At 36.9% G+C, this 26,660-nt stretch overlaps 1 protein-coding gene across 9 annotated transcripts in view; it reads left to right on the top strand.

Moving 5' to 3' along the window:
* The window catches only part of ptk2ba (protein tyrosine kinase 2 beta, a), an 85,583-nt gene that overhangs the window by 42,728 nt on the left and 16,195 nt on the right, over nt 1–26,660 (top strand). For 8 of the 9 annotated variants that reach the window (XR_015512885.1, XR_015512887.1, XR_015512886.1 and 5 more), the window contains 12 exons: nt 2,435–2,532; nt 2,624–2,705; nt 2,779–2,879; nt 4,820–4,935; nt 9,010–9,110; nt 9,218–9,307; nt 11,265–11,469; nt 15,472–15,568; nt 15,653–15,709; nt 23,116–23,262; nt 25,024–25,059; nt 25,148–25,172. Coding sequence is in view for 5 of the 9 variants with exons in the window: in XM_087289934.1 (XP_087146060.1) it covers nt 2,435–2,532; nt 2,624–2,705; nt 2,779–2,879; nt 4,820–4,935; nt 9,010–9,110; nt 9,218–9,307; nt 11,265–11,469; nt 15,472–15,568; nt 15,653–15,709; nt 23,116–23,262; nt 25,024–25,059; nt 25,148–25,172 (1,155 nt within the window). In the remaining 4 variants the exon portion in view is untranslated. Of the gene's footprint in view, nt 1–2,434; nt 2,533–2,623; nt 2,706–2,778; nt 2,880–4,819; nt 4,936–9,009; nt 9,111–9,217; nt 9,308–11,264; nt 11,470–15,471; nt 15,569–15,652; nt 15,710–23,115; nt 23,263–25,023; nt 25,060–25,147; nt 26,276–26,310; nt 26,600–26,660 lie in introns of all 9 variants that reach the window. The other variant, XR_015512888.1, reaches the window with a different exon arrangement.

Genomic DNA, 26,660 nt, shown 5'->3' with positions numbered 1-26,660 from the left:
CATCAATCAATCCAAAGATTCATTCATTAATTAATTCATGTAATTATTCATTCAACCATTAATTTATTCATTCAATCAATTATTTATTCATTCAATCAGTGAGTAATTAATTTATTCAGGGATTTTTACATTTAATTATTCACTGATTTAAGGATTTATTCATTCAATCATTCATTTATTCAATCATTCATTCGATGATTTATTTATTAACTCAGTGATTAATTAATTTAATCATTCATTCAATATTTTTTCAAACAATTACTCATTAAATCATTCATACAATCAATCATTCATTAAATTATTCATTCATTCATAAATTCAATTATTTATTTATTCGTTCATTTATTTATTTATTTATTTATTTATTTATTTATTTATCTATACAATCAATCCTTCTTGCATCCATTATTTCATATAATCAATCAATCAAACCTTTAATCAATTATTAAATTATTAAAGAGTTTATTCATTCGTTCAAGGATTTACTCATTCATCCATCCATCCATCCATCAATCTTATGATTCATTCATTCAATCATTTAATGATTTATTCGTTCATTTATTCATACAGTCATTAAATTATTAATTAAATCATTTAATCAATCAATCAATCATCTATTCATTCATTCAATGATTTATTCATTCATTCAATGATTTTTTTAAATAAGCATTTGGTCATTAATTTATTCATACATTTAAATAATATTTAATTCATTAATTTATTAAATCAATCACTCAATGATTAATAAATTACCTCATTCATTCATTCATCACTCATTTTCTTACTCATACATCCATAAATCAAACCGTTCATTGATTCATTCATCTATTCATTAATTTAATAATTCATTGATTGAAAGATTTATTCAACCATCAGTCAATCAAGGCAATCATTTATTTATTCATTCAAGAATTTTATCATTCATCCATCTATCAATACAACCATTCATTCATTCATTCATTCATTTATCATTCATATAATCAATCATTCATTTAATTTTTCATAAATTCCTTTATTTAAGGATTCATTCATCCATTAATCCAATCATTCTTTCATTTAATGATTTATTCATTCACTCAATTATTTATTCATTTAATGATTCGTTCATTCAACATTTTTTCAAACAAATATTTACTAAATTGTTTGCACAATCAATCAATCAATCATTAAATTATTAATTCATTCATACATTCAATGATTTATTCATTCATTCATTCATTCATGCAATCAAGCTATCATTCTTACATCCATTCATTCATATAATCAATCATTCAGTTATTCAGTCATTCATTTGTTTAAGGATTTACTCATTCATCCATACATCATTCCCATAATTCATTCATTTGTTCATTCAATGATTTATTCATCCATGTATTTATACGGTCATTAAATTCTTCATTCAATCATTATTTCAATGATTCAACCAATCTTCTATGTATTCATTTAATAATTCATTCATTGTTTCAATTAATTATTCTTTCGTTCATTCAGTGATTGATTTATTTTCATTCAGTCAATAATTTATTCTTATTTTTTAAACAATAATTCATTCATACAATTAATCAATCTTTTCATTCATATAATCAATCATTCAATGATTCATAATTTATTTAAGGATTCACTCATTTCTCCATTCATTGAATAATTCATTCTTTCATTTATTCATTCATTCATTCAATGATTTATTTATTCATCTATTCATTCATTTAGTTATTTGTTCAATATTTAATTAATTAATTCATTCATTCATTCATTAATTAATTAATTCATTCATTCATTCATATAATCAATCAATCATTAAATTTTTTATATTTCACCTAATCCAATTCAATCAATCAATCAATCAATCAATCAATCAATCAATCAATCAATCAACCTTTTATTAAATAATTATTATAATCAATGATCCAGTGATTCATACATTCTTTCATTTAAGGATTCACTTATCCATATATCTATTCATTAATTAATTAATTAATTAATTCATTCATTCATTCATTCATTCATTCATTCATTCATCAATCCATCAACCCAATGATTAATTTGTTATTCATTCATTCATTAATTCCCTTAATGATTTATCTATTCATATATCTGTATGTTTATTATTCGTTGAATCATTAATTAATTTAATCAATCGTCTTTTCATTTATTCATTCAGTGATTCGTTTATTCATTCATTCTGTAATGCGTTTTTATTCAACTTTTCAATTTATTCAACAATTCATTCATTCGTTCAATGATTTGTTCTAAAATCATTCCTAAAATCAATTATTCAATGATTCATAAATTCATTCAATCAAATATTCACTCATTCGTCTATTCTTCTGTCAATCCATTCATTCATTGAATGATTCATTTATATATGCATGTATTCATTCATTCATTCATAATAATTTATTTATTTGACATACCAATCCTCTTTGTATTCTAGCTTGTAAATTCAGCATCTCACGAAATGACATTGTGCTCGGCCGGATTCTGGGTGAAGGTTTCTTCGGTGAGGTGCATGATGGGATCTATAAAAGCAAGGTTAGTTACACTAACTGACCCTGTTTAATGAATCTCAAAGATTTATCAGAATTCACCAGGAAAACCTCATAAATTGCATGTCCTCCTCCAGTCGGGCGAGCGAGTGAACGTAGCTGTGAAAACCTGCAAGGACTGTTCAGCTGATGTGAAGGAAAAGTTCATGAGTGAAGCCTGTGAGTGGTTCATCTGACACCTGTAATAGCAAATAAAAGCAATGAACATTGATTAAATGATCATTTCATGCAGTGATTATGAAGAAACTGGACCATCCACACATCGTGAGGCTCATAGGAATCATTGAAGAAGATCCTGTGTGGATCGTGATGGAGCTTTACCCATTTGGAGAGGTGAGATTCATTCATTTCAGCAGCTAATAAAGAAACAAGGTAGCTTAAAACACTGTGCGGCTATGGAAATAATTGGATTTTACTGAATACTGGATATTATATTAATAGTTAGTAAGTTATTATGTTGGTTTTAGGTTTTGGGTAAGATTAGTGATGTAGAATACATCAACTAGAAAAGTAAAGTTTATACACAAACTTTATGGTGGCTTGAAAAAGCCTCAACTGAAAGTCTGAAGTAGTTTTAAAGTTTAAATCATTGAAGTAGTTTAAGAAGTTTGAAACAGTTGGGATAGAGAAGTACATATATGTTAGCATGTTTCTAGGATGGATTGGCATGTTTCCTGCTAAAGTGTTGCTTGGGTGTTCTGAATGGTTGTTAAGCGGTTTCTAAGGTGTTGTTAGGTGGTCGCTAAGGTGTTGCTAGGCAGTTGCTAAGGTGTTGCTAGGCAGTTGCCAAGGTGCTACTGGGTGGTTGCTAAGTTGTTGCTAGGAGGTTGCTAGGGTGATGCTAGGTTTTTTCTTGGGTGTTCTGAGTGGTTGCTAAGACGTTGCTAAATGGTTGCTGAGCTGTTGCTAGGTGGTTGCTACAGTGCTGCTAGGTGGTTTTTAGGGTGTTCTGAGAGGTTGCTAAGGCTTTTTTAGGTGGTTGCTAAGGTGTTCTGAATGGTTGCTAGGCGATTGCTAACGTATTCCCAGGGGGTTGCTAAGGTGTTGCTAGGCAGTTGCTAAGGTGTTCTGAGTAGTTGCTTGGCAGTTGCTAACATAAATTAACATGTTTCTAGTATGAATTAGCATTATGCTAGCATGTTTCTAGCTTAAATTAACATGTTTTTAGCATGAATTTCGAATGAATTAGCATGATGCTAGTATGAATTAGCATGTTGCTAGTATGTTTCTAGTATGGATAAGTACATTACTAGCATGACTTGGTGTGTTATTAGTATGTCCAATGTAAAGTCAATGGCAGTTTTTTTTATAATGTAAGTCTATGGGAAAGTTGTTAAGGTGCCATAAGTGGTTGCTAGGGTGTGGCTAGTAAGAGTCATCAGTGATTGGCAGATTGATAGTCTGAGTTTAATGAGCCCAAACTTAAGTCTGTATGACAGTCTGGCACAAAGTTATGAGGTAATAAAGTTTGGTGCAATGTTAAGTCAATGGGGCTTTTCTGAAATTTCCGGGTCAGTTTTCGGAAAACCGTAAGTTTGATCAGTTGGAAAAGATATAGCAACCCGAGTTAGACCACTTTAGAGGTTTGGAGTTAGTTTTATGGTTGTAACAAAGAGCTTAGAATCATCAAGAGGCAACACTCTAGTTCAATTTGTGTAACAGCCGCTAGATGGCGCGGCGGCCATTTTGGAATGAAAATTCCAGTAGATCAACAGCATATTATAAATCTGTAAAATAAACTATTAAAAGTGCTGATGATTGTGATAGTAAGCGTTTAATTGTCAACTTTCAGGTTGGATCTCAGCTTTAATGCGCTTTTTAAATAAATAAACAAAAAACAAAGCAGCTGCTTGACATCACAATGGCAACAAGATCCAATGGACGGCCGATCGCTTTTACTCCAAAATGGTGGAATCACGGGGCTGTTGCTGGGCGCTGCTGTTGCAATGGAACGTTCTGTTGAGTGTCGCCTCTTGGTGATTCTAAGCTCTTTGGTTGTAGTATGAATGGTCTAGGAGGAGATGCGCATAGAAATTAGTCTCAGAAGAAGAAGAATATCAAGTTTATGTAGTATAACAGTATGTTGGCTTTCTCAAGCCACCATAATGAACTGTTAATATCTTAATAATAAACAGGAAATAAGCCAGTAGACAATAGCATGAATTATGACCTAAAATAAAGTTACCAAAATTTTTTTAATTCATATTAAAAGTTTTTTGTTAAACTTAACAAATTTTTGTTTAAATTAAGAAGGAATTCTCTGTTTTCTTCAGCTGGAAAATTATCTGAAGGATAACCAGAACAAACTAACCAACGTCACCCTGATCCTGTACAGCCTGCAGATCAGCAAAGCTCTGGCTTACCTCGAGGGAGTTAACATGGTACACAGGTACGCATTCACAACGCACAGCTAACGTTCTCTGGACACAGAGTCATAAAGAATGTTTTCAGGATTTTATTTTGCTCATAAATCATAATTCAAAAGTTCTTAAAGTTTCATAATTCACAAGGTAAAATTGCTGGTTTCCACATAATTCCTTCATGTTGTCCTAAAACAAACTGATCAAGTTAACTTAATTGTTTTTACAAATTTAAGTGGAATGAACATAAAACAATTAAGTTGCCCCACAACAAACGTAAGAATTGTGTTTTAGCTCATTTTAAGTAAGTACTTTGAACAAGCAGCAAAAGTTGTTTTTTGAAAATAATTTTTGGTCACACTATCATGGCCAGCATCTGGTTTTTCTTATCAGTGCCAAAGACACTAGCTGTGTCCCAAATCGCATACTTATGCACTATTCTACGCTATTTTGTAGTAAAAATAGTGTAAGTAGTGCGTTCATACTGAAAACTTTAAAAATAATAAGTGTACTTTAATTACCCGGATGATGCACTCATTCAGCCGCTAAAATGAAGTGTGTAATGATGGACACTTCACACACTCAACGACCGCAGGTTTGCTTACGTAGCGGAAAGGGCGGAGCTATCAGACGCACATGTTGAATAACTTTATTTATTTTGGATGGTGAAAGCAAAATTCTCCTACGAGAGGGATTATAGCGCCTCCCGATGGTGAATGCGGTTATACTGACGGCAGGTAATATTTGATAATTCGGTCGTTTATTTCACTTATTTGGCAACCGTCAAACGTCATCAAGGAAACGGTTTGAATTTCCGCTTAGTAAAAAAACATTAGTGTGCCATTTGGGACGACACTACATACATGTACTATCCTGTTGAGTGTTTAAGTGCATAAGTACATAGTGCATGAGTGTATAGTGTATAGTGTGCCATTTGGGACGCAGCTACTAAGAATACTCTGTTGACTTGGTCACACAAATAAGTGTTATACACCATTTGAATCTGTTAGGTGTCTACTTTTATTGTGTACACTCACAATAACTACAAAACTGTGTGCTTTTGCAAAACAAGGAAAACAAATAGTGTAACCGTACGTTCACACCGAAAGCGGCGAGAGCGTCCAAGGTCGCTCTGGCCGCCCTGGCGACAACGCTGTCTGCCTTCAGCTCCGGCGGCGAGAGCGTCAAAACTCGCTACATTGATCTCGTACTTAAAGGAGCCGTTGCAGCATTATCAGTTACATTCCTGCATAAGACATGTTTTTAGCGTAAAATGTTGCGCACTTCTTATCAAATTCATATAACAATGGAAGATCAAGTTGCGTGTGGTGTGGCTTTGTTCTATTTATCCAATATGTGTCCATATGTCTGAAATATCCTGAAGCAGCAGTAACGTTACTGTTTTGTACTGTCACATCGCGTGAGATTCCCGCTTTTTTAAGACATATTTATATATCATTAATGAACATCAGTAACTCGCCAGTAACTTATTTAATGTATGTTCCTGTAAGAAAACATTGAAAATAATTGGAAATCCGGTGACCGCAATAATCAAACCCTTGGGAACAACTGTGGTCGGAACCAAAGTTCACAGGTCTGTGTTCCCTGAACTGCTATCAAACGGTGGACGTCTTTATTCTGATTGCTTGCCGCCGAACCGCGTCATAGCTCATTACCATAAAGTTGACTTCATTTCAACTCTCCTCGACGCTCACGCGTCTCATTGAAAATGAATGACTTCCGTCTACTTTGACGCTCTCGCCGCTTTCGGTGTGAACGTACGGTAAGCGTTCTTTCTTTTCTCTCTTCACAAACAGTTTTTCAGGAGTTCACACTTAGATATTGTTTGACATTAGCCCCCTTCACACATACAGACCTTTCCGGAAAAGTCTGTCAGTGTGAACAGGCTCTTTTTGAAAATGCGTTTTGAAAATATAATAAATTCGTTCTGGCAATTTTCTGCAAAGAGAAGTTGTAACATTACCGGTGATTAGCCGGAATGCTGCGCTGTATGAATGCAGAAGGAAGATTGCCAGAAAGAGTTCATTCACGTCTAGAATGTGCTGATGTACTCCAGCCAATCAGAACACTCAGACGCATATACATCTTCGCTGTTTATGTAAATAAAACCCTTTGAATGTCATTACGCTACTTTAGTGTCTCAGAGTCATTCAGAAATGATTGTTTATACCATTTTAAAAATCTATTTTTTGTGCATGCTGTATAAGTGCACATACATTGTTTACTCAGAGTGTTTAAATGGTCATAATACAGCAAGTAATACTGCAAGGATTCTGACACAGCAACGTGAAACTTATGAAATGTGAGGGCTCATAGACGCAGCTTAGAGGCAGAGAAAAGGGTTTTTTTTGAAAGCTTGCGACTTCATCTGCCACTTTCACTGAGAACATATACATAAACACCAATATTCGGCTTTTATGATTAAGATAATACTGATTAAAAGTCTTCCATGTAAGCAGTGATTTTTGATTACCTTAAAGGATCATGCTAGTCCCGAAATGCGGAGGTTTTTCTTTCCGTTGGTCATGCGGTATCAAATTCCATTTAAACATCCTGAATGAAAATCTGCTGAATGAGAGTGAACTGCTGATAAATTCTAAAGATTCAAAATGAAACACCCGAAATTGCATAAAACTCTGGAGGAAACGCTGGACAGCCTGGTGATGCGACATTAATTGTTTTATACTGAAACTTTCCTTCTAAAAGCGCGTCCTTGGTCTTATCCAAATTTCTTTGCACGTTAAACACACGCAGAGCAAGCTTAACTGGCTCTCTAGGCAAACAGCAATCATGCTGCCCTCAACCCGAAAGTGAAAAAGAAAGTGACCGGTTTGCTTATAAAAGCAAGGGCCGTGAGGGAGACAGTGGGCGTAGAGGATGAATATTAGGACCGGGGGGGTTCGCTCACTATTCTCCTGCCCAAGTCGGCCGCCTAGGTCGCCTCTGCATGCACCGTCCCTGAACACACGTTGGCCATAACAGGAAATGAAAAAAAAAGATTGCAACTGTGTTATTTGCGTTATTTTTTTTCCGGATTAATTACTTCAAATTAATCACATGGGTTAATGCGCTAATTTTGACAGCCCTAAAAAATACATGTTGGCCAATGCTATGTAATAAGAAGCTGTAATAAGCACAAAAGTCAGAGCATGTCAAAACATCTCAGGGACCCCAAAATCACCACAGACTTCAGAGGGTTAATGTTGTCAAGGTTTTTAAAAAATTTTATTCATACATTTCATAGAAAGTGTTTTATGATTTCTTTTAAACATGATAATTACTGCTAATATTGGTGTAATCCAGTTCCAGTGATTTGTTTTTTAGCTTTAATAATGCTACATGCTACTTCATCAAAATATATGACCTATTGACCTTATTCTAAAATGCGGAAGTGCGCCTGTTTTTGCGATTGTCTTAGAACTTCCGTTTCAGTCGCCTACGGGAGAAATGACAAGGAATAATAAACGGCAAAAAAGGTCAAACTACTTGCTCTACAAACAAATGTTTGCATGACTGTACAGACCAAGTAGAATAATATAACAAGGAAATATCAGTTTGCAACATCAAACAGCGAAAAGAGCAGTTTTTAATGTCTAAAAATGAATGGAAGTGAATGAGACCGGAAGTCTCGTGCCAAAAAGATTCAAATGGCAGCGCCCGCTCGTCTGCGGAGAATAAGGTCAATATTCACTGAGAAATGGATAAAAATATTCATTTTCAAAAAGTGATGTACTCATTTATGTTCCACTGTGAATTCCAGTATCGTGACAACCCTAATATATATATATATATATATATATATATATATATATATATATATATATATATATATATATATATACATACATATATATATACATATATATATATATATATATATATATATATATATATATATATATATATATATATATATATATATATATATATATATTGTGTGTATACATGTATGTTTGTGTGAGTGTGTGTAGGCGTTTCCACGTGTCCTTTAGATCTTTAGATAGTCATCTATATCTCATGCTTGTGGTTGTACGATCTGTCTTACTGGCATACACACAATGAGCTCTATGTTTTTCCATCAGAGATATAGCTGTTAGAAACGTGCTGGTGGCCAAAGTGGACTGTGTGAAGCTGGGAGACTTCGGCTTGTCCAGATACATCGAGGAAGAGGAATATTATAAAGGCAAGATCACAGTACACAAGTTTCAATCTCATCTGCTGTTGAACTCAGCTAAACACCAGTGTTTTGCCTTACTCTTGTTTGACTGTCAACTTTGACTCTCCCTAAAGCCTCTGTGACTCGATTACCAATCAAATGGATGGCTCCGGAGTCCATCAACTTCAGACGCTTCACCTCGGCCAGTGATGTCTGGATGTTTGGTGAGGGACATTATTTTTTTTTTATTGACGGCCCTCAAAATATTTTCTATCTATCTATCTATCTATCTATCTATCTATCTATCTATCTATCTATCTATCTATCTATCTATCTATCTATCTATCTATCTATCTATCTATCTATCTGTCTGTCTGTCTGTCTGTCTGTCTGTCTGTCTGTCTGTCTGTCTGTCTGTCTGTCTGTCTGTCTGTCTGTCTGTCTGTCTGTCCTTCCGTCCGTCCGTCTGTATATCTATCTATCTATCTATCTATCTGTCTGTCTGTCTGTCCGTCCGTCCGTATATCTATCTATCTATCTATCTATCTATCTATCTATCTATCTATCTATCTATCTATCTATCTATCTATCTATCTATCTATCTATCTATCTATCTATCTATCTATCTATAAATATTCTATCTATCTATCTATCTATCTATCTGTCTGTCTGTCTGTCTGTCTGTCTGTCTGTCTGTCTGTCTGTCTGTCTGTCTGTCTGTCTATCTATCTATCTATCATCTTCCGTCTGTATATCTATCTATCTGTCTGTCTGTCTGTCTGTCTGTCCGTCCGTCCGTCCGTCTATCTGTCTCTCTGTCTGTCTGTCAGTCCGTCCGTATATCTATCTATCTATCTATCTATCTATCTATCTATCTATCTATCTATCTATCTATCTATCTATCTATCTATCTATCTATCTATCTATCTATCTATCTATCTATCTATCTATCTATCTATCTATCTATCTATCTATCTATCTACCTACCTACCTACTTACCTACCTTCCTTCCTTCTACAGTCACCAGCCACTTTATTAGGTATGCCTGTCCAACTCCTCATTAACACACATTTCTTATCAGCCAATCACATGGCAGCAACTCAATGCATTTAGGCATGTAGACATGGTCAAGACGATCTGCTGCAACTCTTATTGTTTACTCTTATTGTTACTATTATTGTTAGAGCTTCCCCTACCATAATATACCTAAAACACAGATAGAGATGAGAATAGTGAGAATACAGAACAAAAAGCATCTCAGTTTTACTCGTATAGAAATTTGGTAAAAAAAATGTTAAGAAATTACATTTTCATAATAGGGCGATGTGGTGGCCCAGTGGTTAGCACTGTCGCCTCAAAGCAAGAAGGATGCTGGTTCGAGCCTCAGCTGGGCCAGTTGGCATTTCTGTGTGGAGTTTGCATGTTCTTCCCCGTGTTGGCGTGGGTTTCCTTTGGGTGCTCCGGTTTCCCCCACAAGTCCAAAGAGGTGGTACAGGTGAATTGGGTAAGCTAAATTGTCCATAGTGTATGAGTGTGAATGAGTGTGTATTGGATGTTTCCCAGAGATGGGTTGCTGCTGGAAGGGCATCCGCTGCGTAAAACATATGCTGGATAAGTTAGTGGTTCATTCCGCTGTGGCAACTCCAGATTAATAAAGAGACTAAGCTGAAAAGAAAATTAATGTATGAATGAATGAATTTCTATAATAGTATATAAGACTAGTACAGACTAGACTGCGTATAAAAATTATTTATTCTTCTAAATTTCCCAACAAGCTGACTTTAGAGGCAGATATGTAACAAATATTGCTGTAAATTTTAAACAAACATGTCATAAAAGCTCTTATATTCTCATACCTCTTCATTTGTAGCATTGTTATGAAAGATCTCAGTTTGAAGGGCTGTCTGACCCCTACATATCCAACAAAAGTAAATAAATATTTGAACATCATTTAAATTCTGATAACCTTACTTCATGACTTGACAGAATAAGCCAGTCTGTCAGAAAGTGGCTGATGGCTGTGAAAAGCATTGTCTGGTAAAATGTTAATGTTGTATTCGTGTGGTTACACCAATAAATAAAGGCACATTAAACACAAAGTATAGTTCTGTGCATCTTGCAACGCTCAGAGGCTCGTACTTGTTCATATATTTGCTGATGGTGTGTGTGTTGTGTTTCCAGCTGTGTGTATGTGGGAGATCATGAGCGGAGGTCAGCAGCCGTTCTTCTGGCTGGAGAATAAAGATGTGATCAACCAATTGGAGCAGGGCATGCGTCTGCCCAAACCTGAGCGCTGCCCGCCGACGCTCTACTCTCTGATGACCCGCTGCTGGAGCTACAGCCCGAGAGACAGACCCAGCTTCACTGAGCTTGTCTGTAAACTCAGGTGAGACACCTGCGGGAAACCTGCAGCAGAGACTGAAATTTGATTAGTTAGCATATATTTATGCTATAGCTCAGTTGGGAGAGAGTTAGACTGAAGATCTAAAGGTCCCTTGTTCGATCCCGGGTTTCGGCAAAACAGTGCTGACGTTCTGAGGGGAAGCAGTGGTGCAGTAGGTAGTGCTGTTGCCTCACAGCAAGAACGTCGCTGGGTCACTGGTTTGAGCCTCGGCTCAGTTGGCGTTTCTGTGTGGAGTTTGCATGTTCTCCCTGCATTCGCATGCGTTTCCTCCGGGTGCTCCAGTTTCCTCCACAGTTTAAAGACATGCAGTACAGGTGAATTGGGAAGGCTAAATTGTCCATAGCGTATGTGTGTGTGTGTAAGTGTGTGTCCCAGAGATGGGTTGTGGCTGGAAGGGCATCCGCTGCGTAAAAAACTTGCTGGATAAGTCGGCGGTTCATTCCACTGTGGCGATCCAGGATTAATAAAGGGACTAAGCTGACAAGAAAATGAAATGATATTTATGCTACTTATTAAACAATTTTAAATAAAAATGGTGAATTATATGTAAATAAATTTATATACACAGTAAATGTTTACTGTTTTCCCCCAGTTTCTGTTTAACAGAGAGCAGATTTTTTCAGCACATTTCTAAACATTATAGTTTTAATAACTCATTTCTAATAACTGATTTATTTTATCTTTGTCATGATGACAGTACATAATATTTGACTAGATATTTTTAGGACACTTCTATAAAGTGACATTTAAAGGCTTAATTAGGTTAACTAGGCAGGTTAGGGTGATTAGGCAAGTCATTGTATAACTGGTTTGTTCTGTAGACTATCGAAAACAAATATTGCTAAAGTGGGTTAATAATTTTGACCCATCACAACTTTTTTCATCATCATTATATTTCACAGGGAAGCCAAAATCCTTTCATACACATGTATTGACACAGAGGCGATCTCACTGCAGTTGTTATAAATGTTGGATTAACCTACAAGTTCAAAAAGAGCTATTAATCCATGGGTCACGTGCTTTCCAAACTGTGAGTTGTGATCCGTTACACCCCTACAAAACAGTAGGGGAAAAGACAATATAAATATATTAAATATATTACATGTGACTAATTATAAAAAATAATGTAATGATATTCTGAATAAATGTTTTTAAAATATAATTTATTTAAAAGTCATAAAATATCAAATTAAATTGTGAATGTAAAAAGATCACTAAAAGAAATAAAGTATTTGATAAATAAAGTATCTGCACTTCAATCACTGTCTGGTTTGGCTCAGCTGCCAAAACCGACCTCCGTAGATTACAGCGAATAGTCCGGACTGCTGAACATATCACTGCCACTACGCTTCCCTGTACATTTACATTTACATTTAGTCATTTAGCAGACGCTTTTATCCAAAGCGACTTACAACTGTACTCTTCCGGAGTGAGTAAAAGGGCTTGCAAAATCACTCTGGATGCCTCGCACCCAGAACACTACTTGTTTGAACTGTTACCGTCGGGTCGGCGCTTCAGAGCACCAAGCACAAAAACAGCCAGACACAGGAAAAGTTTCTTTCCTCAGGACATCTACCTTATTAACAGTTAAATATCCCCCAACTGTGCAATAAATATGTGCAATACTTTCTCATGCGCACTTGTACACAGCACCTTATATCAATATACAATGCAATACTTTCTACATTCGCATTTGTACACAGCACCGTATAACCTGTATATTTATAACAAATCTGTACACACAACTCAACATCCAGATTTCTTGACTAACTGCATCTGTTTAATGTTTATCGTCTTTTTTCATATTTATTTTGTGTTGTCACTTTATGTACTCTGGAAGCTTCTGTTGCCAAAACAAATTCCTTGTGTGTGTGAAGCACACTTAGCAATAGAACTGATTCTGATAATATTAAATATATAAATTAATAAATGTTAAAAAATAACATTAATAAACAATAAAAATACTACTGTACTAATGATAATAATAATAAACAATAAAATAATAATATAAACAAGTATAGGGTTGCACGGTGGCTCAGTGGTTAGCACTCTGTTATAAAAAATAAATGATGAAAGAGGAGATAGAACCCAGTCCAGGAGACTCGAAACAAGCAGAATTGCTTTATTGAGACGTTTTGGTTTATCTGCAGTCATACAGCGTCTTTTAAGATGTCCATGTGTCTGCAGGAGCCTACTGGAGGTCTGCAGTCTGCAAGTTCTATCACAAGTCTAAATTAAGACAAAGATTTCATGTCTATATTGTGTTCTTAGGAGGAAGGGAGATGGCTAAACAAAGCATGCAAATGAAGAGTTGTGGTCGGCAGAGATAACAGCTTTTTTAGGCCTGGTCTCATCATGTTCTGGAGACCGAAACTGCCTGAGCAGTTGATCGAAAAGAGAAAACAAGTTACACAGCCGTGCTGTGAAACTGACACTTTGCATTACTTTGAAATATAAATTTATATTCTCACACCTCACAGCAAGAAGGTCGCTGTTTCGGGTCCCGGCTGGGCCAGTTGGCATTTCTATGTGGAGTTTGCATGTTCTCCCTGTGTTGGCGTGGGTTTCCTCCGGGTGCTCTGGTTTCCCCCACAGTCCAAACCAAGTGGCAACCTCCCGCTCTCTCTCAGGAAGCCAATATGGAAGCAACTAAAACTGCAATTCCTGGCTCCAAAACAGAGCAAATTTCAATTGAGCCCACTGTTAGAATGGCCAACTTTACAGCAGAAAAAAAGGTGTTTACAGTCTGGTACAAAAAAAAGATTTTGGTTAATACAGCTAATATTACCCTTCTTGACAACTGTGAGGGGGTGATTTTTTTTATAACTCATCCGTTTCCTTTATATTAAGTTAAATTAAGTTTGCATAATTAAGGGAGTGGCCACTTGAGTGACAGCTAGGTCTCGTTGGTCACCATCACGTCACCTCAGCTGAATCCTGCAGATTAGCCACTGAACTCGGCTTATTTATCGTATTTCTGTGTTGTTTTATGTGGCTTTACACAGTCAACTGCCTTTTGGACTTATTTCCTACAATTATTAGATGGCATGGCATGCTGAGGGCACTTAATTGTACTCACAAACCATTCAAGTGGAAATGTATATATATATACTTATATACCATCTCTATACATGTATTTGTTTTATTTAAGATCATTTATCGTTTATATTTATATTTAGAGCTGTAATGCACTCCAGAATCTGACAGATTGATTAGCTGTGGGCTCTAGATCAGTCATCTGAAGTGTTGTCATACAGTGTTATGCTGGAGTTCATCAATAGTCTTACATTAACTAACACAGACTATATCTGAAGTGTTTGGAAGTAATTTGTGTTTTCCTCCTGTTGAAAAACGTCATAAGAACAATGTTTAGTGGCTCAATGTATTACAGCAGTGTGTTTTTAAAAGTCTAAACACTTTATTGATATTGTTTACAACCAAACACAAGTGGTCAGAATACAAACGAGTCACAGGTGATAAAGTATTAAGCGTTCTCCCAAAGTAAAGTGTGTCTGAACCAGGTCCAAGCTAAATGTCAGCAGGTGTCTGTAGCTCCGCCCACTCTCCGCCTCTTTGCCCTTGTTTGGTATCCCGCCGTGGGTGTGATGACGCGCAAACAAAATGGCGACGGTTGGTCGCGCCTACTTGTGGCTTCTTTTGCGCTCTTTAGAAACCTATGGGTGACGTCACGGATACTACGTCCATATATTTTACAGTCTCTATGGTACAAACACATGTGCTTTAGGTGAATTGGGTAAATTAAATTGGCCGTAGTGAATGAGTGTAAGAGTGTATGGGTGTTTCCCAGTAGTGGGTTGCAGCTGGAAGGGCATCTGCTTCGCAAAGCGTATGCTGGAATAGTTGGCGGTTCATTCCGCTGTGGCGACCCCTATGAATAAAGGGAATGAGCCGAAGGAAAATGAATGAATGAATAAAGTGTAATCTAAAATAAAACTGTATTTGTATCCTGTTTTCTGTTGACAGTGATGTTCATAAACTGGAGCAGGAAGTGGAGGTGGAGGAGCTGAGAGCCAGATCTCGCACCATAAACATATCTGCATTTCCCGACGCTCCACCAAAGGTCTGTGTCTTCACTTTTTATATGCTTTATTCATCATTATCATACTTTATTACTGTTTTACATTCAATATCGTTTTGTCCAAAGCCATCAAGAATGATACCGCCAGGCTTCAACACTCTGAATCCACGGCTCAATGTCCAGGTGAGCTTTATCTCTATTCTGTCTGTACTTTAGCTGCACAGCAAAGCTCTCTTATATTTAATGGCGGATTGACAAAGTGAGTGCATTTATATAGGAGAAACATGGGAGCTAATGTTTGTCATAGATGTCAATACATTTTACATTTACATTTTACATTTAGTCATTTAGCAGACGCTTTTATCCAAAGCGACTTACAAATGAGGACAAGGAAGCAATTTACACAACTAAAAGCAACAATGAATAAGTGCTGTAGGCAAGTTTCAGGTCTGTAAAGTCTAAGAAGGGAAGTATTAGTAGTAGGGATGTAACGGTATTGTAAATACCGTCATACCGCAATATTAATTTTTTTCGATATTACCGAAGTCGCATGACTCGGTAAAACTATAGGTCTTCAGAGAAAATTTGCTCAGGCGAATGAAGCGAACGGGAGGTACCGAAAACTACAATTCCCATCAGCCCATGCTTGGCCATAATCCCTTGCGGTCTGTTGCCGCTACAGATCCAGTAATGCGGAAATGGAGTGTGCTGCTAGAAGCGGGGATAAAAAAGAGCTGAAAAACTCTAAAGCGGGTGTTGTCGCCGCGCGCGTACTGAATATCGGTGTTGTCGCGCGAGTTCTTATCAGCTGTGTTGTCGCACGCATACTGAATAGCAGTGTTGTCGCGCGAGTTCTTATCAGCTGTGTTGTCGCACGCATACTGAATATCGGTGTTGTCGCGCGAGTTCTTATCAGCTGTGTTGTCGCGCGAGTTCTTATCAGCTGTGTTGTCGCACGCATACTGAATAGCGGTGTTGTCGCGCGAGTTCTTATCAGCTGTGTTGTCGCACGCATACTGAATATCGGTGTTGTCGCGCGAGTTCTTATCAGCTGTGTTGTCGCACGCATACTGAATATCGGTGTTGTCGCGTGAGTTCTTATCAGCTGTGTTGTCGCGCGAGTTCTTATCAGCTGTGTTGTCGCACGCATACTGAATATCGGTGTTGTCGCGTGAGTTCTTATCAGCTGTGTTGTCGCGCGAGTTCTTATCAGCTGTGTTGTCGCACGCATACTGAATATCGGTGTTGTCGCGTGAGTTCTTATCAGCTGTGTTGTCGCGCAAGTTCTTATCAGCTGTGTTGTCGCGCGCGTACTGAATATCGGTGTTGTCGCGTGAGTTCTTATCAGCTGTGTTGTCGCGCGAGTTCTTATCAGCTGTGTTGTCGCGCGAGTTCTTATCAGCTGTGTTGTCGCGCGCGTACTGAATAGCGGTGTTGTCGCGCGAGTTCTTATCAGCTGTGTTGTCGCACGCATACTGAATAGCGGTGTTGTCGCGTGAGTTCTTATCAGCTGTGTTATCGCGTGAGTTCTTATCAGCTGTGTTGTCGCGTGAGTTCTTATCAGCTGTGTTGTCGCGCGAGTTCTTATCAGCTGTGTTGTCGCGCGAGTTCTTATCAGCTGTGTTGTCGCGCGCGTACTGAATAGCGGTGTTGTCGCGCGAGTTCTTATCAGCTGTGTTGTCGCGCGCGTACTGATAGCGGTGTTGTCGCGTGAGTTCTTATCAGCTGTGTTGTCGCGTGAGTTCTTATCAGCTCTGTTGTCACGTGAGTTCTTATCAGCTGTGTTGTCGCGCGCGTACTGAATATCGGTGTTGTCGCGTGAGTTCTTATCAGCTGTGTTGTCGCGCGAGTTCTTATCAGCTGTGTTGTCGCGCGAGTTCTTATCAGCTGTGTTGTCGCGCGAGTTCTTATCAGCTGTGTTGTCGTGCTCGTTCTTATCAGCTGTGTTGTCGCGCGAGTTCTTATCAGCTGTGTTGTCGTGCGCGTACTGAATAGCGGTGTTGTCAGCACACTGTTCAGATTGATGCAGACATGAGATCTCTATCTCACTCATGGTTTGTCCTCTCAAGTGGGGGAAAGACAATGCACAACGTTACCCACTGCTGTCAACCTGGGCCAAGTCATATCTCTCTTGTCCCAGAAACCTCAGTCCCAAATGAGAGGGTTTTTTTTCTGTTGCAGGGGACATTGTAAATACCCAGAGATACCAGCTTTTACCAGATTATATTTATATGATAATTTTCCTTTAAACCCATCTCTATCTAAGTGAGTGAGTGATTAAATGTTGAATGTGATGAGTTTTCAACAATACTAAATTGAAACTTTATTTTTTTTACATGGTTTAATATTTTTTTGTTATTAAAATTGAAAAATTGAAGTTCCTGTTTCAAAACTTACAGATAGATGGCTAATTTGTATGTCATTGACACTTTTGGCACTTTTTTGGAGTATTTTCATAAGTTTTGTTTTTCCTGTAAATGATTCAATAAATACCGTACCGTGACATTCATACTGAGGTATTACCGTACCGTGAAATTCTGATGCCGTTACATCCCTAATTAGTAGTATTAGTATTTTTATTTATTTATTTATTTTTTTTGGGTACAGTTAGTGTGATATTCAGAGAGGCAATTGCAGATTAGGAAGTGAAGTGGAGACTAAATAGTAGAGTTTTTAGTCGTTTCTTGAAAATAGCGAGTGACTCTGCTGTTCTGATGCAGTTAGGGAGTTCATTCCACCAACTGGGCAGATTGAGCGTGAGCGTTCGCGATAATAGAGACATTTTATTACCAATAAATGTTCATAAAAGATCCCAATAGACATTTATATAGCGCTTTTCTGGGCATTCAAAGCACTTTACACGCTGTTTTGAGGGGAATCTCCTCATCTACCACCAGTGTGCAGCATCCTCCTGTATGACACGGCAGCAGCCATATTGCACCAGACCACACACCACACACTAGCTGATTGGTGAAGAGGAGACAGAGTGATAAAGCCCTGCTCTTTATGAAGCACATCCTGGGATTTTTAACGACCACAGAGAGTCAGGACCTCGAAGTAATGTCTCATCAGAAAGACGATGCTCACTGAGCAGTTCAGAGTCCCCTTCACTATACTGGGGTGTTAGGACTCACGCAGACCACAGGTTGGGCGCCCCCTGCTGGCCTCACTAACACCACTTTCAGCAGCAACCTAGCTTTCCCATGTGGTCTCCCATTCAGGTACTGACCAGGCGCAGCCCTGCTTAGCTTCAGTGGGCGACCATGTGAGAGTTGTGACTTGTTTAATAGAAATCAGCATCTTAAATCCTTGTAAGTTTTTGATATTTAGATTTCTAAAAAACATATGCACAATTACAGTTGTCAAGTCAGATTTATTAGCTCTCCTGAATTATTAGCCCCCCTGTCTCAGATATCAATGTCTCAGATTTGCCAAGATATAAACCCAGCATTTTCCCATATATTTATTTCTGAATTAAATCGTCTGATTTAATGCTGTCTCCCTTTCATTTATGGGCTTATGTGTGTTGTTTTCTGAAAAATAAAGCAATTTTTAGGGTTATTTCTAAGGAAAATAATGATAATATTATTTTTCCCCTCATAAATTTCCCTAAAATTGCATCATTGTTTTAAGATTTATTAAGATTATAGGTAGTTAACTAAATACATTAAATAAATACAATAAAATGGAATAATTAAGTAAATTTTATACATGAAAATATTTAATGTACATGTAAAATATCATTAAAAGTTAATATAAACATAAAATAAACTTAAATAGTAACAATAAAAAAAATAATAAGTGAACACTAAGGGGAAAATGTAAAAAAAATAATATAAAGTACAAATAAAGCAGCATAATCATTAAATGAATATAAAAAAATCAATAATAAAATACAAACAATACAATATTAAAATAATAATAATGATACAATACAATTGATAAATATAACTATATATAATAAATAAAAACAATAAAACTTAACAATTAAGTAAATATTATATATGTAAATAATGTAAACGTGAAATGCTATTAAAAACTAATATAAAATGTAAATAAACATAAATAATAACAATAGAAAATAAAACAGAAAATTGTAAAAAAATACAAAGCAGAATAATCATTAAATAAATATAAAAATAGCGATCAATAATAAAATACAAGCAATAAAATTATAATTATAAAAAAATGCAAACAAAACAATAAATACAATAAATAAACACAATAAAACTTAATAAATAAGTAGATATTATACAGTAGAAGTCAGAATTATTGTATAATGATGGTTTGCTCTGTAGACTATCGAAAAAATATATAGCTTAAAGGGGCTGATATTATTGACCTTAAATTGGATGTTAAAAAAATAAAAGCTGCTTTTATTCTAGCCGAAATAAAACAAATGAGACTTTCTCCAGAAGAAAAAACATTATCAGACATACTGTGAAAATGTCCTCGCCCTGTTAAACATCATTTGGAAAATAGTAAAAAAAGAAAACAAATTGAAAGAGGGGCTAATAATTCTGACTTCAGCTGTAAGTAATTCAAACTAAATAATCTAAATAAATATTTTAAAATAATATTTTTTTAGAATAAAGACAAAGGTTGATACTGAGCTGAACTACAGTCTGATTTATTAATTCTCCTGTTTAACTGGAAAGCTCTGCGCAGTATATTTGCAGTCTGTGGATGATGCTTTTACTCGTCAGTAAAACTAAATCAGCTTCATGTTGGTCAAGTCAATCTAGGTCAATCTCACCATTTCCAGCTCAACTCGGCCTGCTTCCCTGCATTTGTGCTCAAAACCACTGTGTCATTTATATATGTGTGTGTGTGTGTGTGTGTGTGCGTGTGTGCGTGTGTGTGTGTGTGTGTGTGTGTTAGAGTAAACATGCTTCAGCATGTGGTCTACAGTTCGTCTGTTGTTTGTGGGTTTTTTTTCAACCACAACTTTCCATCTGCCCGACTCTCTTTCTGCGTCCCACTTTATCTATTTATACACTTATTACTATTTAGTTTCTGTCACTGTTCACTTATTATATAACTGTTACTATAACTATGAACACTGTGACTATTTAGAGTGACAGAAGAGTATTAAAGGTGCAGTATGTAAGTTTGACACCCAGTGGTTGAACTAGGTATTGCATTCTTGGATCAAAACAAATCAAGCGCAGGTTGCCAGATTGACAACACCAACAGAAGCCAGTCTGATGATCGAGCCTAAAGGCTGATTTAAGTCGTGTTCTATATAAAAGCAACGGCGCGCGATAGAAGGAATATTTTCGATATTAAATGGAGTTTTTGTACTAACCAACACTTCGAATTGATATATTAGAAACGGCTTCTGTTTCTCACAGCTGAACTACAGAAAACTGACAATGATCACCTCAGGTACACCTCATGTGCTTTATACAGTGTTAAATACTTATAATGTGAGTTTGATTGACATTTCACATGACATTTATTGCCATACTACTGAAAGCAGCAGCAGATAGTTCACCTCAGATCTTGAAAATAAAATAAATTGTTTGAAATGGAACTTTAGCGCTGTGACTCAGTGCAAACCAACACATATCAGTGATTCAGCATGTGCATTTAATAATGTTAAAGAGGTTTAATGTGTATTCATTACGTTATAAACCTTACTATTTCGTTGGAGTGCAGTGAGTGCACTATTCTGTGCTTCTGAATGGCTGTATTTAAATGTTTCTGTGGTGTTTCGTCTGGTGCAAACAACCAAGTTGCTTATCACTGCAAATTGCTTCATGTACACTGCAAAAAAATGCTTTTCTTGCTTAGATTTTTTGTCTTGTTTCTAGTCTAAATATCTAAAAATTCCTAAATCAAGAAGAATTTTTTAGACAAGCAAAACACATTGTCTCGTTTTGAGAAATAATATGCCAATATTAAGTGAGTTTTTCCCAAGCGGCAACCTCCCGCTCTCCCTCAGGAAGCCAATACGGAAGTAACTAAAACTGCAATTCATCCGAAATTCCGCTAGTCCTGGCCGCTCCTGGCTCCAAAATAGAGCAAATTTCAATTGAGCCCACTGTTAGAATGGCCAACTTTACAGCAGAAAAAAAGGTGTTTACAGCCTGGTACAATAAAAGATTTTGGTTAATACAGGTAATATTACCCTTCATGACAACTGTGTGGGGGTGAATTTTTTTATAACTCATCTGTTTCCTTTATATTAAGTTATATTAAGTTTGCATAATTAAGGGAGTGGCCACTTGATTGACAGTTAGGTCTCACTGGTCGCCGTCACGTCACCTCAGCTGAATCCTGCAGATTAGCCACTGAACTCTGCATATTTATCGTATTTCTGTGTTGTTTTATGTGGCTTTACACAGTCAACTGCCTTTTGGACTTGTTTCCCACAATTATTAGATGGCATGGCATGCTGAGGGCACTTAATTGTGCTCACAAACCATTCACGTTGCCTCCGTTTCCCATGCGAGTAAAGTTATATACCTACTGTATATACCATCTCTGTACATGTATTTGTTTTATTTAAGATCATTTATCGTTTATATTTATATTTAGAGCTGTAATGCACTCCAGAATCTGTCAGATTGATTAGCTGTAGGCTCTTGAACAGTCATCTGAAGCGTTGTCATACAGTGTTATGCTGGATTTCATCAATAGTCTTACATTAACTAACACAGACTATATCTGAAGTGTTTGGAAGTAATTTGTGTTTTCCTCCTGTTGAAAAACGTCATAAGAACAATGTTTAGTGGCTCAATGTATTACAGCAGTGTGTTTTTAAAAGTCTAAACACTTTATTGATATAGTGTACAACCAAGCACAAGTGGTCAGAATACAAACGAGTCACAGGTGATAAAGTATTAAGCATTCTCCCAAAGTAAAGTGTGTCTGAACCAGGTCCAAGCTAAATGCTAGCAGGTGTCTGTAGCTCCGCCCACTCTCCGCCTCTTTGCCCTTGTTTGGTATCCCGCCGTGGGTTTGATGACGCGTGACCAAAATGGCGACGGTTGGCCGCGCCTACTTGTGGCTTCTTTTGCGCTCTTCAGAAACCTATGGGTGACGTCACGGATACTACGTCCATATATTTTACAGTCTATGGTTTTTCCTTAAAATAAGCAAAATAATCTGCCAATGGGGTAAGCAAAATGATCTTACATCAAAAGAAAAAACAAGATTATTTTGCTTACCCCATTGGCAGATTATTTTGCTTATTTTAAGGAAAAACTCACTTAATATTGGCATATTATTTCTCAAAACAAGACAGTATGTTTTGCTTGTCTAGAAAATGCTTCTTTTTAGATATTTTAGATATTTAGACTAGAAACAAGACAAATAATCTAAGCAAGAAAAGCATTTTTTGCAGTGTAGCGTGTTGTTCGGACACAGGGTTACAATGTAACCTGCTCACCAAATGTTTACGTTCATAATATTTATTTGCTAATTAATAACCTCGTGTGGAACTCTGAATCTGTTTTGATATCTTGGTATATCCTTCAATGCACAAGACTCATGGCGACTTATGTGTGTGTCTTTCTCTCTCTCTATCTCTCTCTTTGTGTGTTTGTGTTTGTGTGTGTGTGTGTGTGTGTGTGTGTGTGCAGGCTCGGGGTGTTCAGGAGCCCAGCAGTAAGGCGGATGCGCAGAGACTGTGGGATGTGGAGCGTCAGCAGGTGCAGGAGACGCTACGCAGACAGAAGCAGGAGATGCTGGAGGACCATCAGTGGCTGGAGAAAGAGGAGAAACTGCTGGTCAGCTTTCAGCACACACACACACTAATTTACACACACACATACACTCACTCAGTCACTCTTGCTGCGTTTAATTATATTAAAGAAACACACACAAAGCCTTGCACTTTTGAAGCTGCTAATCAACAGCAGCATGCGGTCCTCTTTGGGGGAATTACAGTGCATTTAATTTAGAAAAACAATTCAAATGTGAAGCTTTAAAAGTCAATGTGAAGTGTTTTTAGTACTGGGCAAAGATTAAAGAAAGATTATTTACGATTAATCACAACCCCAAAAACATGTTTGTTTTGACATAAGATGTGTGTATGTTATATATATATATAAATAAATATGCGTATGTGTAAGCAATATCACACAAGTAGCAGTGCGATATGGCTGTATATTGGCACTGGAGGGAGGCGTGCGTTGGCCCAAGTACCATAGTGTCCCACCAGTGATGATATACAGCCATTTCGCACTGCTACTTGTGTGATATTGCGTTCATACAAAAGTTTACCGACACAATCATGTATATAAAAAAGAAAATCAAACAAGGAGAGTCTAAAAACTCTTTTGTATGAGGAACTACTTTCATCCGCCATTCATTCACATCTGCAGAACAGCAGAAACCATTGCTACTTCACCAACGTCACTTTAAAGCTAGTTTTTTGAATGATTCTCTAGCGTAATGTCTAAAGTGATGACAAAACAGCTGATTTTGCTCACATTTTAGGATTATAAGGATGAACGGCATGAAATGCCATCTATCTACTAAGATTTCCCAGTATTTCTGTTGCAATCAGGAGATCACCATAAATAACCCTGAAAAAGCCAGAGTAAAGCAAACACTACCAGATTACAATGGTTTAATTACCATGCTAATAAATACCAAAGAGAGAGCTCGACTTCGAGTGTCACTTACCAGTCCTGTAATGATTTGTTCAGCTGTAGTTTGAAACTCGCTGTTTTTCTCACATAAGGACTTATTATGTGGTCTCTGTTGCCATCTTGTGGCCGAATGTGAACCGTCTTTGCTCTGCTCAGTATGACAGGCTAATGGCCACCAACGCTGTGAATCCCTGAAATGATAAATATTTAAAATAGCAACTGTCCCTATAAATAAACTGCATAGTTGCAATATAAACAACTTCATCCTCACCTAAAAAAGCCTCAAAGGTACATGATGTTGTCCAACAGCTGCAATATTTGTCAAACTGTGGTGAGTTTATTAATGTGGACGGAGTAATCCACAAGGGTGAAGAGGCTGTATGAGTGCTGTTATTGCATAATATTGCACGGCTATCAGCCAACAATCAGATTGGAGTACCAGACAGAACTGTTTGTTCTAATATTTGACTAGAAATTTTTCATGACACTTCTATACAGCTTAAAGTGACATTTAAAGGCTTAACTAGGTTAATTAGGTTAACTAGGCAGGTTAGAATAATTAGGCAAGTCATTGTATAACAGTGGTTTGTTCTGTAGACTATTGAAAAAAATAGCTTAAAGGGGCTAATAATTTTGACCTTATAATGGTATTTAAAAAAACAAAAACTAAAAATATAAAAAAAATAAAAATAAAAAGCTTTTATTCAAGCCAAAATGAAACAAATAAGACTTTCTCCAGAAGAAAAAACATATGATCAGACATACTGTGAGAATTTCCTCGCTCTGTTAAACATCATTTGAGAAATATTTAAAAAAAATAAAAATAAATAAAAAGGGGAGTTATTAATTCTGACTTCATCTGTAGCAAGTCACCTTTTCTTGTTTCTCGTTTAGGTTCCGTTTGCTAATGAAGACATGAAAACGAAAGCGGTAAAGCTTATCTACTTTTTACTGTCATGCCTTTTTTTCTGCTGTTGTTTTACACTGTCTTGATTTTATGTTTTTTTTTCTGTTTCAGACCACAGAAAATGACACTGGCCAAGGTTGTTTTTTTATGTTTGTGTTGTTTAGCTTTTATTTATATTTCATTTAATTTTTTCATCATTTTAATGCTTCAAACTAAATGCATTACTGTTATTTTTTATATTTATGTCATTTATATAAGTTTTTATTATCAATTTCATGTTGAAATTTATCAACATGAATTTCATGTTGTTCAATAACAAAGATATATACATTAGATGTCGGCTGCCCTGTTTTTGTCTATTGGAAGGAATGTGTCAATAGAGCCGTCATTTTGGAACAGGGTAGCGCTCATTTGAAATAAAGGTACAGTGGTACAGTGGAGGACTGTGGCCATCCAAAACCAAAGATATACACATATACACATATATCTATAATCAGGAGTTTTCCTGGATGTTAGTATGCAACATCACTTTTTACATCACTTTTCTACATTGATGGATCAGTGATCGCACTGGCATTCCTGACAAAAATCTTGTGTTTGTGTGTTCGTAAATGTACCATCCACCCTCCCTGTTAAATTTGATCTAATCTGTGTCCTGAAACACAGCTCCTCTCCTGCTTTCACTTCTTATACTGACGAAGGGAGCGATTCGTTTGTGAATGAATCTCCATTATGAACGACTCCTTTACTAGCCGACAATAATACACGTTTCTAGCACCGCAGCACCTCGTTATCATATTTCTTTTGCATTGTTTGCTGATTTTATTCAACAAAACTAGCATAAGCCGAGTATCTAGTGTGAGTTGGAGCTGCTTTGCCTTATGGTGAATGCAGTAAGTGACTGTATTATCATTAATAACGCTACTGTTTAGCACAAAAGTTCATAACATACAAAAACGTAAAAAACTTAATATTACCTATGAAATGTTCTGCCTTTGTGCTTTGTTTTCTTTGTTTACTCATTACTACACCCTTAAGCCTGGTTTATACTTCTGCGTCAAGTGACCGGCGTGACCCACGGTGCATGCAACGCGCATAGCTGTGCATTTATACTGCTGCGCGCTGTCTCTGTTGGTCTGCATTAACACTTCTGAAACGCTAGTTGGCAGTGAGGTGTAAATGTTCCTCTGTGTCGAGTTTCTTCACTGCTGTTTTGCTTTTCCTGAACACTTCCTGGATGTACAAGTGGCTCAAACTCGCTCATTTTAAGGCAGGAACCGGCGGATGTGCAACAACTTTAACTATGAGGAAAACACAAAACATAACTTTCCATCAGGAGCTCCTTCATGGGACTCCACACTTGTAAACAATCGCTCCATTGGGCTGGCGTCCAGCTCGCGCCATTCGCGCGGCTCTCGGTCCCGCCCAGACTCGTCAGCGCTACCAAGCCGACCAATCACAGAGCTTGTGCTACGCATCGTTGCGACGTGTAGTTACAATTTTTAAGAGGTGCACGTCAGCGATGGCCACGGCGAAGGGCTTTGCGTCAGCGCCGTAGCATACGCCGGTGTTTGACGCAGAAGTATAAATCAGCCTTTAGACAGCGCTAAAGTCCCGCATCTTC

The sequence above is a fragment of the Danio rerio genome, chromosome 17 (genome assembly GCF_052040795.2).
Source record: "Danio rerio strain M-AB ecotype USA chromosome 17, GRCz13ab, whole genome shotgun sequence".
NCBI classification, from domain to species: domain Eukaryota; kingdom Metazoa; phylum Chordata; class Actinopteri; order Cypriniformes; family Danionidae; genus Danio; species Danio rerio.
This window is presented reverse-complemented; position numbering and strand designations above follow the sequence as displayed.